Genomic DNA, 14,476 nt, shown 5'->3' with positions numbered 1-14,476 from the left:
TACACGTGGTCACAGGGAGAACTTGCGGACTCCACACAGGCAGCGCCGATGGTCAGGATCGAACCTGGGTCGCTGGAGCTGTGAGGCAGTAGCTGCCCTGGAGTGGAGGCAGGCAGTGACTGCAAGGGCAAGAAGAGTTGCTCCAAAGATGGACGTTTTTCCCCCACAACAACACCACAGTCAATCACCTTGACAAGTTGGTCTTCCATGTAATGAAGGTCTTAGCGTCAGCGTAGTTACCCCAAATCAACCGGGAGTGTCCAGATAATGTATAGTGGTCCCTCTCGCCTGTCTGTGCAAGCCCACCGTCACTGATCATTGCACGGCAATAGGTGAATCCCTAGCCCACATAAATAAGATAGCTTATTAGTCACATGTACATCGAAACACACAGTGAAATGCATCTTTTGCTTAGAGTGTTCTGGGGCAGCCCGTAAGTGTCCGCCACACTTCCGGCGCCAACATAGCACGCCCACAACTTCCTAACCTGTACGTCTTGGAATGTGGGAGGAAACCGAAGCACCCGGAGGAAACCCACGCAGACATGGGGAGAGAACGTTACAAACTCCTTACAGACAGCGGCGGGGAATTGAACCTGGGTCGCTGGCGCTTGTAATAGCATTACGTTAACCGCTACACCACTCGTGTATACTGAAGTGGCTTTCTGCAGAATTTAATGTGTCAAAACCAGTGCTCAAAATGCACTTTACTTGGGACAGCTGGTCTCTATAGATCCAAACCTTGGTCAGGTTCCTGAAACCTTTGGATATCTGGAGTCAACAAAAGGAAACGAGCTGCTGGAGGAAACTCAGCGGGTCAGGCAGCGTCTGTGGAGGCAGAGAGGTGGTCGACGTTTCAGGTCGAAGCCTTTCATCGGCACTGAGAGCGTAGAGGGGAGATGGCCAGTGTCAAGAGGTGAGGGGGAGGGGTGAGGCAGGAGCTGGCAGGCGATAGGCGGATCCAGGAGAGGAGAGGCTGACAGGCAGGTGGAGACCGCTGGGGGAGGGAAGGGTGGAGATAGTGAGAGAGGCTGGGAGGTGACAGTGGAGGCAACAAAGGACTGCAAATCAGATGGGAAAGCAATGTGGTGTGTGGGGACAGATGAGGGAGGGATAGTGGGCAGCTGGGGAGAGGGGAGGGGAGGGGATGGGGGACTGAGTGAGTTGAGTGTGTGGGTGGTAGCTAGATGGAACCAGGTGGGACTGGGGAAAGGAACGGGGGCAGAGGGGGTTGTTGGAAAGAAGGGTGTGAGTGAGAGGAGCTGGGTGGATCAGGAGGAGAGAAAAAGGAGCAGAGAGGGAGCAGTTTACCCGAAAATGGAGAATTCAACGTTCATGCTGTTGGGTTGTAGACAACCCAGGCGCAATATGAGGTGCTGCTCTGTGAACATCAGCTCAACGTTGAAACCACAGCAGCTGAGAGAAAGGCAAGTGATAATAAACTGATAGGACTGGCAGCCGATGGAGAGGGAGATACGGTGAAAGGATAGGATGGTCCATCACTATTCAGCAATGAGGAACCCCTCATGAGACTCACTCGAGGCTCATTTCAAACCACTGCAACAATGGACCTTCTCCAGGATCATAATGGAGCACAACTAATGATTTTCACTCAACTTTCAACCATTTGGACTGATCAATGTAGTGTGACACTTCCTTGAACAAGCCAATGCTTTATCCGAAAGCTCTTTCACCTAATCTACAGAGTAATACAGCATGGAAACAGGCCCTTCAGCCCAACTTGTCCATGCTGACCAAGGTACCCATCTAACCATTCCTTCCCCTCTCACCTTAAACCCATCCCTGGGTGCGATGAGGCACAGAGAAAACAGTCAACGGGTTTGCTGAACTGGGGAAGGTCTCTGCACAGCTTCTGGCTGAACACACATCCCTGGTGCAAATGACCTTTTAATGGAATTCTTGCCAATTTTGTTTATTGGCCGATGAACTGATTGCAACGTCCACTGGGCATTGGGAAGAGGTAAAGGCCAATTGATTGGTAATAACGGTCATGTGACCAACAGCACTCTTGTGAAGAAGCAAGAGCAGGCTTCTTGAGTCTTAGAACTTGGAACATTACAGCACAGTACAGGCCCTTGGCCCACAACATTGTGCCGACATTTTATCCTGCTCTGAGATCTATCTAACCCTTCCCTCCCACATAGCCCTCCATCTTTTTATCATTCATGTAGCTATCCAAGAGTCTCTTAAATGTCCCTAATGTATCTGCCCCCACAACCTCTGCTGGCAGTGCGTTCCACACACCCACCACTCTCTGTGTAAAAAAACCTACCCCTGACATCCCCCTTATACCTTCCTCCAATCACCTTACAATTATGCCCCCTCGCATTAGCCATTTTTGCCCTGGGAAAAAGTCTCTGACTGTCCACTCGATCTATGCCTCATCATCTTGTACACCTCTATCAAGTCACCTCTCATCCTCCTCCGCTCCAAAGAGAAAGGCCCTATCTCGCTCAACCTATCCTCATAAGACACACTCTCCAATCTAGGCAGCACCCTGGTAAATCTCCTCTGCACCCTCTCTAAAGCTTCCGCATCCTTCCTATAATGAGGTGACCAGAACTGGACACAATACTCCAAGTGTGGTCTGACCAGAGTTCTAGAGAGCTGCAATATTACCTCGCGGCTCTTGAACTCAATATCCCGACTAATGAAGGCCAGCACACCATACGCCTTCTTAACAACCCTACTGGCCTGTGTGGCAACCTTGAGGGATCTGTGGACCCCAAGATCCCTCTGTTCTTCCATTCTACTAAGAGCTCTGCCATTAGCAAGTTTTATTGATTAATTCCTGCTGTCATCTTTGTGTGTTTTATTTTTCTCTGGTGTTTAAGTTTAACCCCCGGTCTTTTATGCACTCGTTGCAATGTTCCCCTCTGTGTTTTTCAGGTCTTCTGTACCCGAAACTGCACGGAGCATGGGTGGAGTAACTTAATGCCTAACTTCCGGGAGGTTTGTGTATACCTGGACAACTCTTCAAAACCTGAAAAGGTGCCAAGTGTTTAAGAAACCATCGACAGTTGATATGTGGCTATAGCTGGTGCAATCTGTATCTGTATGGTGGAATCATTCCTATGATTCCAGGATTCTAACTTCTTCTGATTTCTATCTGTTGAATGGAGATCAGAGAAAGTTAGAATCTTGGAATCATAGGAACAGGCCCTTCGGCCCACCATGTCTGTGCTGGGACAGTACCTATCTCCACCTCTATTTCCTAGCACTTGGCCCAAGGCCTTCTGTGCCATTGGCATTTCAAGTGGCCTTCTAAGTCCCACTTTGATGTCTTCCTTCTTCAGGAAACGTTGCCATAGTTGATTGATTTCCTCCATTTCTTGCACATCCGCTCTCCCTCTTCCCTCGATCCTCACCTTTCATCTCACTTTGCCTCGTTATCCTTTGCCATCTCCACCCACGGCAACGGGATCCCACCACCAGTCACACCTTCCCCTCCCCACCTTTCTGCTTTTTGCAGGGACCGCTCTCTGTGTGACTCCTTGGTCTACTCACGCCAAACTACTCGCCCATCTACACGGATCCTAGTTACCCATTTTGCGTGCAATACAGATGGATCATTCCAAACATAGGTACACCGAGGTAGTACAAAAGGAAAATCAATAACAAAATAAAGTGCTACAGTTACAGAGAAAGTGCAGGCAGACAATAAGGTTCAATGGCCGTGACAAGGTAGATTGTGAGGTCAAGAGTCCATCTTGATCGTACGAGAGATCCGTTCTAGAGTCTGATAACGGCGGGGTAGAAGCCGTCCTTGAGCCTGGTGGTACGTGCTCTCAAGCTGTTGTATCTTCTACCCGATGGGAGAGGGGAGAAGAGAGAATATCCGGGGTGGGTGGGGTCTTTGATTATGCTGGCTGCTTTACCGAGGCAGCGGGAAGTGTAGACAGAGACCGTGGAGGGGAGGCTGGTTTCCTTTGATGGACTGGGCTGTGTCCACAGCCTTTGACATGAAATAGAATAATGGAAGTAGCCAAGGTGAAACCAATGGCCCTAAGTGAAGGTTCCAGCGCAAGGACCAGGGAGCCAAACTTGTGGAACAGACGGGCTGCAATGTTTGCTCAATGGGACTGCTCGCTGAGAGAAATAAGCTGTGTATTGGTTCTCCAGGAAGGAACCAAACCTTGACTGGCCTGTTGTAGAATCTCACGCAGCTGATCCAACACCAAGATAAGATGAGATCAGGTTTCTCTATTAGTCACATGTACATCGAAACACACAGTGAGATGCATCGTTTGCGTAGAGTGTTCTGGGGGCAGCCCGCAAGTGTCGCCACGCTTCCAGCGCCAACATAGCACGCCCACAACTTCCTAACCCGTACGTCTTTGGAATGTGGGAGGAAACCGGAGCACCCGGAGGAAACCCACGCAGACACGGGGAGAAGGTACAAACTCCTTACAGACAGTGGCCGGAATTGAACACAGGTCGCTGGTGCTGTAATAGTGTTATGCTAACCGCTACACTATCGTGCCTGGCCTATGAAGGACACATAGATACTACAAAGTATATGTTACTGAGCGTTAACAGGTAATAACCTTGGAATCTGGTTAATAGTGTATGATGGCATCACAGAGTCATACAGCACAGAAACAGGCCTTTCGGCCCAACTGATCCATGCCGACCAAGATGTCCCAGCCAAGCTGGTTCCATTTGCCAGCATTTGGCCCAAAACCTTCTAAACCTTCCCAATCCATGTACCTGTCCAACTGTCTTTCAAAAATTGTTATTGTACCTGCCTCAACCACTTCCTCTGGCAGTTCATTCCACATACATACCACCGTCTGTGTAAAAAAGTTGCCCCTCAGGTTTCTACTAAATCTTTCCCCTCTCACCTTAAACCTATGCCCTCTATTTCTTGATTCCCCAACATTGAGATAAAGACTGAGTTCTTTCACCATATCTATGTCCCTCATGATTTTTATACGCCTCTTGGTCTCCTACGCTCCAAGGAATAAAGTCCTCGCCTGTCCAACCTCTCCCTATAACTCAGTCCTGCAAGTCCTAGCAATGTCCTTGTAAATCTTTTCTGCACTCTTTCCAGTTTAATGACATCTTTCCTACAGCAGGGTGACCAAAAGTGAACACAATACTCCAAGTGTGGCCTCACCAGCGTCCTGAACAACTGCACTATGACTTCCAACTTCTGTACTCAATGCCCTGACTGATGAAGGCCAGCGTAACAAAAGCCTTCTTCACCACCCTGTCTACCTGTGACGGAACTTTCAGGGAACCATGTACTTGTACTCCAAGGTCCCTCTGTTCTACAACACTCCCCAGGGCCCTGCTGTTCACTGTGAAAGTCCTACATGGATATGATTTTCCAAAATGTAACACCTGGCACTTATCCGAATTAAACTCCATTTACCATTCTTCAGCCCACTTACCCAAGATCCAACTTGTGATTTTTGATGACCTTCACTGTCCACCATACCACATACTTTAGTGTCATCTGCAAACTTATTAACCATGCCTTGTACATTCTTATCCAAGTCATAGAACATAGAACAATACAGCACAGAACAGGCCCTTTGGCCCACAATGTTGTGCCGACATAGCTATTCCCTCCTACCTACAGATTGCCCAGATCCCTCCATTTTCCTCTCATTCATGTGCCCATTCAAGCCCCTCTTAAAAGCCCCCAATGAATTTACCTCCACCACCCTATCAGGCAACGCATTCCAGGCATCCACCACTCTCTGAGTAAAAAATGTACCCCTCACGTCTGTTCTGAACCTACCCCCTCTCACCTTAAATGCATGCCCTCTGACATTGGATCGCTCAGTAATGGGAAAAGATATCGCTTGTCCACCCCATCTATGTCCCTCATAATTTTATACACTTCCAGCAGATCACCCCTCAGCCTCTACCACTCCAGAGAAAAGAGCCCAAGTTTCTCTAGCCTCTCGTGATAGTACATGCCCTCTAATCTAAGCAGCATCCTAGTAGCTATATTGTCGAAGCTATATAGGTCCCTGGTCAAACCCCACTTGGAGTACTGTGCTCAGTTCTGGTCGCCTCACTACAGGAAAGATGTGGAAGCCATAGAGAGGGTGCAGAGGAGATTTACAAGGAAGCTGCCCGGAATGCAGAGCATGCCTTATGAAAGCAGGTTGAGGGAACTCGGCCTTTTCTCCTTGGAGAGACGGAGGATGAGGGGGGACCTGATAGAGGTGTATAAGATGATGAGAGGTATTGATAGGGTAGATAGTCCGAGGCTTTTCCCCAGGGCTGAATTGATGGCCACAAGAGGACATAGGTTTAAGGTGCTGGGGAGTAGATATAGAGGAGATGTCAGGGGTAAGTTTTTTTACTCAGAGAGTGGTGAGTGCGTGGAAGGGGCTGTCGGAAATGGTGGTGGAGGCTGATATGATAGGGTCTTTTAAGAGACTGTTAGATAGGTACATGGAGCTGAGGTAAAATAGAGGGCTATGGGTAAGCCTAGTAATTTCTAGGGTAGGGACATGTTCAGCACAGCTTTGTGGGCCAAAAGGCCAGAATTTGCTGTAATTGTTCTAAGTTCTATATTCTAACCATCCTCTGTGCCCTCTCTAAAGCCTCAACATCCTTCCTATAGTGAGGTGAAGTCGCTGATATAGATGACAAACAACAATGGGCCACTGAAGCATCTGCAGAATTCATATCGGCACCATTATTATTATCACCGCCTTGAGTATCTAAACAAGTGTTATCACTTAAAAATATTAGAATAGATTTAACTTGACTAGAGAGAATGCATAACTTGTTGTCCAAACTTGTTGAGTCCAGACTGTTACTGTGGCAAGACCAGCTTCACAGCCTTAGCCACAGAGCTACTGTTTCTTCGAGACTGAACTGGAGCAGGCATTTTATGTTCAGATTCTCATAACTGTACGTTAGTAACTATATCCTCAAAGAATTTACAAATGTTGGAGGAGCACCAATCAGGAATACAAGAAATGTTCAAGACCTCTGGAATTAATTTGTGATGAATGTTGTTAAAATTTGGTTATCAGGGAAAGCCACTATGTACTGAATAATTCATGTGCAAAGACCTGTAATGTAACGATAATTAGTTTAATTAAAAGTATAGTATAAATAAGGACAAGGTTAGCATTTGTGGACAAGTTAACAGCTGCCAACTGTAAAGTACATTTACGGGGGTACAATGGATAATATGAAATTGGTTTATTATTGTCACATGTACCGAGGTACAGTGAAAAACTTTGTTTTGCATGCCATCCATACAGATCATTTCATCACATCAGTGCATCGAGGTAGTACAAGGGAAAACAATAACAGAATGCAGGAAAATGTTACAGTTACAGAGAAAGTGCAGTGCAGGCAGACAATTAGGTGCAAGGCCATAACGAGGTAGATTGTGAGGTCAAGAGTCCATCTTATCGTACTAGGGGACCATTCAATAGTCGATAGAAGCTGTCCTTGAGCCTGGTGGTACGTGCTTTCAGGCTTTTGTATCTTGTTCCCAGTGGGAGAGGTAAGAAGAGAGAATGTCCAGGGTGGGTGGGATCTTTGATTATGCTGGCTGCTTTACCGAGGCAGCGAGAATGTAGACAAGAGTCCTTGAAAGGGAGGCTGGTTTCCGTGATGTCCACAACTCTCTGCAGTTTGTTGCAGTCTCGGGCAGAGCAGTTGCAGTACCAAGCCATGATTCATCCGGATAGGATGCTTTCTAAGGTGCATTGATATATGTTTTTCTATGGAATCTCTGATTATGGTGACTTCAGTTGAAAGGTAGAATAATGAACCCAAGAGACGGAGAGCAAGAGAACGATATAGGTGAACATTGTAACCCCAGAGGAAAAGCTGAGAAGGAAAAGAGGAATGTAGTTTCTCCTCTTAGAATTAATGATTATCCTAAAAGGTGAGGAGAGAGAAATTGTCTGTTATGTCTGACGTTGAGGTAATCCGACACAATCATTGTCCAATCTGTAAGCGGCCAAAACATTGTTCGACAAAACTTGAACAGCCACTTAGCCCAGTCCCTGATCTAAACTGAACTCTCATTTGCATTTTACTACACAAACACTGCGATTGTATCAAAAACAAGTCTTCCAAAGTACTCTAAAGGTCTTGAGCAACATATTTTAACCTTCTGGAAAACACATTCTAGTTAACAAAAGCCAACTTTTAAGATTAAAAAACAAACTACTTGAAGAACATCACCGCTCGACCAGATTCCTGCTTCTGCAGCTTTTTGTCTCACAACTTCTAAGATTGCTCCCCAATTGTTCCAATCTCTCAAAATACCAATTTCAAACTCCCAATTTAAGTACCCACTAATCACCGGATTCTACAAATGCCAATTTTGCTCTGAAATGGCGGGCACGGTAGTGCAGCGGTTAGCATGATGCTATTACAGCGCCAGCGACCCGTGTTCAATTCCGCTGCTGTCTGTAAGGAGTTTGTACGTTCTCCCCGTGTCTGCGTGGGTTTCCTCCAGGTGCTCTGGTTTCCTCCCACATTCCAAGTACGTACGGGTTAGGAAGCTGTGGGCATGCTATGTTGGCGCCGGAAGCGTGGCGACACTTGCAGGCTGCCCCCAGAACACTCTACGCAAAAGATGCATTTCACTGTGTGTTTTGATGTACATGTGACTAATAACGAAATATCTTATCCTATCTAAATGAGGAAATCTCACATCTGGAAGAGGGACACTCACATTTCTTACACCTGAACCTGGATTCTTCACAGCCAGTGTGTCTGTCTGTCTGTCTGTCTCTCTCTCTCTCACATTCTCTCTCTCTTTCTATCTTTTTCTCTTTCTCCTTCTTGCTCTTTCTTTGTCTCTCTCTCTCTCTTTCACTTTCTCTCTCCCACATCAATTTCAAAGATAATTCCAAAATTCCAATTTAAAACACAAGTAAATTAAAAAGCAAGAGAAACAAAGGACTGCAGATGCAAATTAAAAACACAGTCTTTTGAAAACTGAGAATAAACAATTACCACATTGAAAAGGTTTTAACACATAATCCAAAGGATAAAGAGAAAAAGGTAGAAAGTTGAGAGACCCCTGCACTCACGCATTCACTCAATGTCCTAACGCGACACCACCTCTTAAAACATCAGAGGTCCTGCAAATTTATTTGCCATAGAGTAGCAGAATCTTTCACTTGGTCACATGCCATTTCCTCTGGAGCATAGGGTTAATTCAAATATCTTTTCAATAGATTTAGCAAACAGACAACAGATTTTCCCTCACTCTCGCTCTTTCGCTCTCACTGTCTCTCCCCTCCCCACTCTCTTTCCTACACACGCAGAAATTTAAAACTCACACCTCTTTAGCACTTTGAAGAGTTCAGTAAATGGCTTATTCTTCAAGGGTTAAACAGTTAACAAAACATCTTAGGGTACTATCGTATAAGCTTTAAGAGAACATTTAAACTTTTAGACTTTAAAACAAAGGGATGTTGAATTGTTCATTCTATACAAGCAAACACTTAAACATTCCCCATCAATGAAAACATCAACGACATCCAAGATTTCTCAGATTCCAAACTCTGGTTTCTGATAGGACAATGATTATAAGATCTGTTTGTTATGGAGTCACAAAGTCATACATACATACAGCACAGAAACAGGCCCTTATATGCTGACCAAGATGCTTATCTAAGCTAGTCCCATTTGCCCGCATTTGGCCCATATCCCTCTAAACCTTTCTCATCCATGTACCTGTCCAAGTACCTTTTAAATGTTGTTAATGTACCTGCCTCAACCACTTCCTCTGGCAGCTCGTTCCATATACGGACCACCCTCTGAGTGAAAAAGTTGCCCTCAGGTTCCTATTAAATCTCCCCTCTCTCACCTTAAACCTCTGTCCTCCGGTTCTTGATTCCCCAACCCTGGGAAAAAGTCTGTGCACGTTCACCCTATCTATGCCCCTCATGATTTTCCACACCTCTATAAGATCACCACTCGTTCTCCGACGCTCCGATGAAAAAAGTCCCAACCTGCTCAAACTGCTCAACCTCTCTCCATAACTTAGTCCCTCGAGTCCCAGCGACATCCTGGTAAGTCTCTTCTGCAACCAGCTTCCTATAGTAGGGGGCCTGAGGGGGAATTTTTCGACCCAGAGGGTGGTTGGAATCTGGAACGCACTGCCTGAGGGGGTGGTGGAGGCAGAATCTTCCAGAGGTATCTGGGTAAGCACTTGAATCACCATGGTGTGGCAGGCTGGGAACTAAATGCTGGTGAATGGGACTGGTATAGATCGGTACTTGGTGGCTGGCATGGACGATGGGCCGAAGGGCAGTTTCTGTGCTGTATTTGTATCTGGATTAGGCACAGCCTCAGAATAAAGGGATGTCCCTTTAGAACTGAGATGAGGAGGAATTTCTTCAGCCAGAGGGCAGTGAATCTGTGGAATTCGTTGCCACAGAGGGCAGTGGAGGCCAAGTCATTGGGTGTATTTAAAGCAGAGATTGACAGGTTCTCCATAGGTAAGCAGGGGCTAAGGGTTACGGGAGAAGGCAGGAGAATGGGGTTGAAAACAAAACTCAGCCATGATTGAATGGCGGTGCAGACTCGATGGGCCGAATGGGCTAATCCTACTCTTATATCTTATGGAATGAACCCATAACCCACTGAATCACAACAGGTGAGCCCAAGGCAAGCAATCAGATGGAAAATAAGAGATATCTAACTTACAGAAGATTTGAGCATTGCACCTTTCCATCAGATATCTCCCTCACAAATACCTCCACTCAGTTCCACCCATTCTTTCAAATAACTGAGTAAGAAGTTGGTGAAATGGAAATCAAAGCGACCCACACAAAGGAACGTAGCCCACAGATAATACTGTTCCTTTATCTTATGGTCTTACCATCTCACACAAGTCAATTAGCTTCCCATTAACCTATATTTAGGGTCATCGAGAGATACAGCACAGAAACAGGCCCTTCGGCCCACCAAGTCTGTACTGATCACAGAGCACACATTTACACTAATTCTATGCTAACCCATTTTATTTTTCCCACATTCAGAGGGATATGGGCCAAATGCAGGTAAATGGAACTATTTCAGGTCGACAATTTGGTCAGCAGGGACAAGTTGGGCTGAAGGGCCTTTTTGCATGCTGTATAGCTCCATGACTCTATTCCCAATAACTCCACCCACCTACACACTGAGGACCATTTACAGCAGGCAATTAAACTACCAACCCTCATGTCTTTGGAATGACAAACAATCTAGCGGAAGAGCTCAGTGGGTCAAGCAGTGTCCCTGGAGGCAAGAGGTAGAAGTCGATGTTTGGGGTTGGGACCTTGCATCAGAACCCAGCGTCAAGTCCTGATGCAGGACCTCAACCCAAAACGCCAACTCAAACCATTTTTGCTCCACAGATGCTGCTCGACCTGCTGAGTTCCTCCGGCGTTCTGTTTTATGGTCCAGATCCCAGCACCAGTCTCTTCTGTCTTTGCACATCTTTGGGATGTGGGAGGAAACTGGAGAACCTGGTGGAAACCCACAAGGAGAAGGTACAACCTCCACACAGACAGCACCCGAGGTCGGGATCGAACCCAGGTCTCTGCAACTGTGAACCACCAGCAGTAAGAGATCCATCTCCTCCCACCCATCCCTCTTGGTAAAGTTAGTATTGAATCTCTCTTGCGGGCAGAAGAAAACCTGAAAGCGCGTACCACCAGGCTCAAGGACAGCTTCTATCCCGCTGTTATAAGACTATTGAATGGTCCCCTAGTATGATAAGATGGACTCTTGACCTCACAATCTACCTCGTTGTGACCTTGCATCTTATTGTCTGCCTGCGCTGCGCTTTCTCTGTAGCTGTGACACTTTATTCTGCATTCTGTTATTGTTTTACCTTGTACTACCTCAATGAATTGATCTGTACGGACGGTATCCAAGGCAAGTTTTTCACTGTACCTCAGTACAAGTGACAATAATAACCAATTCCAATTCCAATTCAAAGTATGGAGATTGCAATCCCCTTTTCCAAAAAGCAAAATTCTTTCATCTCCCTCTCTATCTCTTTTGCCAGTGTCATTCACTCCTCTGGCTACTGTCCCACTCACACCATTGGAATCACCTTTGACTGCATTTACTCTGTCAAAATCCATCTTTAAACAACTTTGGAAAGTGAAGGCTGTACTCACAAATACAGCCCTTCCCCGGCCATCAGGTGCAAGGGTTGGAACATAGAGCAGAGAACAGTGTAGCACAGGAACAGGTCCTTCAGCCCACAATGTCTGTGCCAACCATGAGGCCAATTGAAACTAATCCCATCTGCCTGCTCCTGATCTATATCTCTCCATCCTGCATATTCATGTATCTATCTAACAAACACCACTATCATACCTGTTGCAACCTCCACCCCTGGCAGCCTGTTCCAGGCACCCACCGCTCTCTGTGTAAAAGACTTGCCCTGCACATCTCCTTTAAACTTTCCCCTTAAAACTTTACTTTCAAACTTTATTTATACAGCACGGTAACAGGCAGTTCCGAGCATAGTGACCCACATTACTGCAGATAGAGCAGTAGATCTGGGTACCTCTCTACTGTCTTTCTGATAGGAAGCTGGTATTGTGATATTTCCTTTCCGACATCTCTGTTGCCTCTATGTTGAGCTTCATTTGTCCACACAATGCCCTGTTACTGTTTTACCTTGTATTACCTCGGTGCACTGTGCAATGAATTGATCTGTATGAACGTAGAACACTACAGCACAGTACAGGCCCTTGGGCCCACAATGTTGTGCTGACATTTTATCCTGCTCTAAGATCTATCTAACCCTTCCCTCCCACATAGCCCTCCATTTCTCTATCATTCATGTGTCTATCTAAAAGTCTCTTAAATGTCCCTAATGTATCTGCCACCACAACCTCTGCCGGCAGTGTGTTCCACACACCCACCACTCTCTGTGTAAAAACTTACCTCTGGCATCCCCCTTATACCTTCCTCCAGTCACCTTAAAATTATGCCTCCTTGTGTTAGCAATTATCGCCCTGGGAAAAAGTCTCTGACTGTCCACTCGATCTATGCCTCTTATCATCTTGTACACCTCTATCAAGTCACCTCTCATCCTCCTTCTCTCCAAAGAGAAAAGCCCCAGCTCACTCAACCTATCCTCATAAGACATGCTCTTCAATCCAGGCAGCATCCTGGTAAATCTCCTCTGCACCCTCTCTAAAGCTTCCACATCCTTCCTATAATGAGGTGACCAGAACTGAATACAATACTCCAAGTGTGGTTTAACCAGAGTTTTATAAAGCTGCAACATTATCTTGCGGCTCTTGAACTCAATACCCCGACTAATGAAGACCAACACACCATATGCCTTCTTAACAACCCTATTGACCTGTGTGGCAACCTTGAGGGATCTATGGACGTGGACCCCAAGATCCCTCTGTTCCTACACACTGCTAAGAATCCTGCTATTAACCTTGTATTCTGCCTTCAAATTCAATCTTCCAAAGGGTATCACTTTTCCAGGTTGAACTCCATCTGCCACTTCTCAGCCCAGCTCTGCATCTTACCAATATCCTGTTGTAACCTACAGCAACCTTCTACACTATCCACAACACCAACAACCTTCATGTCATCTGCAGACTTACTAACCCACCCTTCCACATCCTCATCCAAGTCATTTATGAAAATCACAAAGAGCAGGGGTCCAGAACAGATCCCTGCGGAACACCACTGGTCACCGACCTCCAGGCTGAATACGCTCCATGTGCAACCACCCTCTGTCTTCTATGTGCAATCGAATTCTGAATCCACACAGTCAATTTTCCATGGATCCTGTGCCTCCAGACTTTCTGAATGAGCCTTCCATGAGGAGCCTTATCAAACACCTTACTAAAATCCATGTACACCACATCCACTGTTCTACCTTCATCAATGTGCTTTGTCACATCCTCAAAGAATTCAATCAGGCTCGTGAGGCACGACCTGCCTCTCACAAAGCCATGCTGACTGTTCCTAATCAGCCTATGTTTCTCCAAATGCCCATAAATCCTGTCTCTAAGAATCTTCTCCAGTAATTTGCCCACCACTGAAGTAAGACTCACTGTCGTATGAAGTATGAACAGTATGCAAGACAAGTTTTTCACTGAACCTCGATACATGTGACAATAATAATATTAAGATATTTAAGATATTTATTCATTAGTCACATGTACATTGAAACACCTGGTGAAATGTGTCTTTTTGCTTTACTGAGAGTGTTCTGGGGGCAGCCCGCAAGTGTTGCCACTCTTCCGGCGCCAACATAGCATGCCCACAACTTCCTAACCCGTAGTCTTTGGAATGTGGGAGGAAACCGGAGCACCCGGAGGAAACCCACGCAGACATGGGGAGAACGTACAAACTCCTTACAGACAGCAGCCAGAATTGAACCCCATTCGCTGGCGCTGTAATCGTGTTACGCTAACCGCTAATTCCAATTCATTGTGGGTCTCATCAGTAGGGTCAGATTTATCACAAGCCTGTTG

At 46.1% G+C, this 14,476-nt stretch overlaps 1 protein-coding gene across 1 annotated transcript in view; it reads left to right on the top strand.

Moving 5' to 3' along the window:
- LOC127570497 (pituitary adenylate cyclase-activating polypeptide type I receptor-like) overlaps positions 1-14,476 on the top strand; it is a 54,173-nt gene that overhangs the window by 9,959 nt on the left and 29,738 nt on the right. Inside the window, exon 2 of the mRNA XM_052016130.1 lies at positions 2,910-3,011. Within this exon, the coding sequence (XP_051872090.1) occupies positions 2,910-3,011 (102 nt within the window). The remainder of the gene's footprint in view (positions 1-2,909; positions 3,012-14,476) is intronic.

The sequence above is a fragment of the Pristis pectinata genome, chromosome 5, assembly GCF_009764475.1.
Source record: "Pristis pectinata isolate sPriPec2 chromosome 5, sPriPec2.1.pri, whole genome shotgun sequence".
Lineage (NCBI taxonomy): Eukaryota > Metazoa > Chordata > Chondrichthyes > Rhinopristiformes > Pristidae > Pristis > Pristis pectinata.
This window is presented reverse-complemented; position numbering and strand designations above follow the sequence as displayed.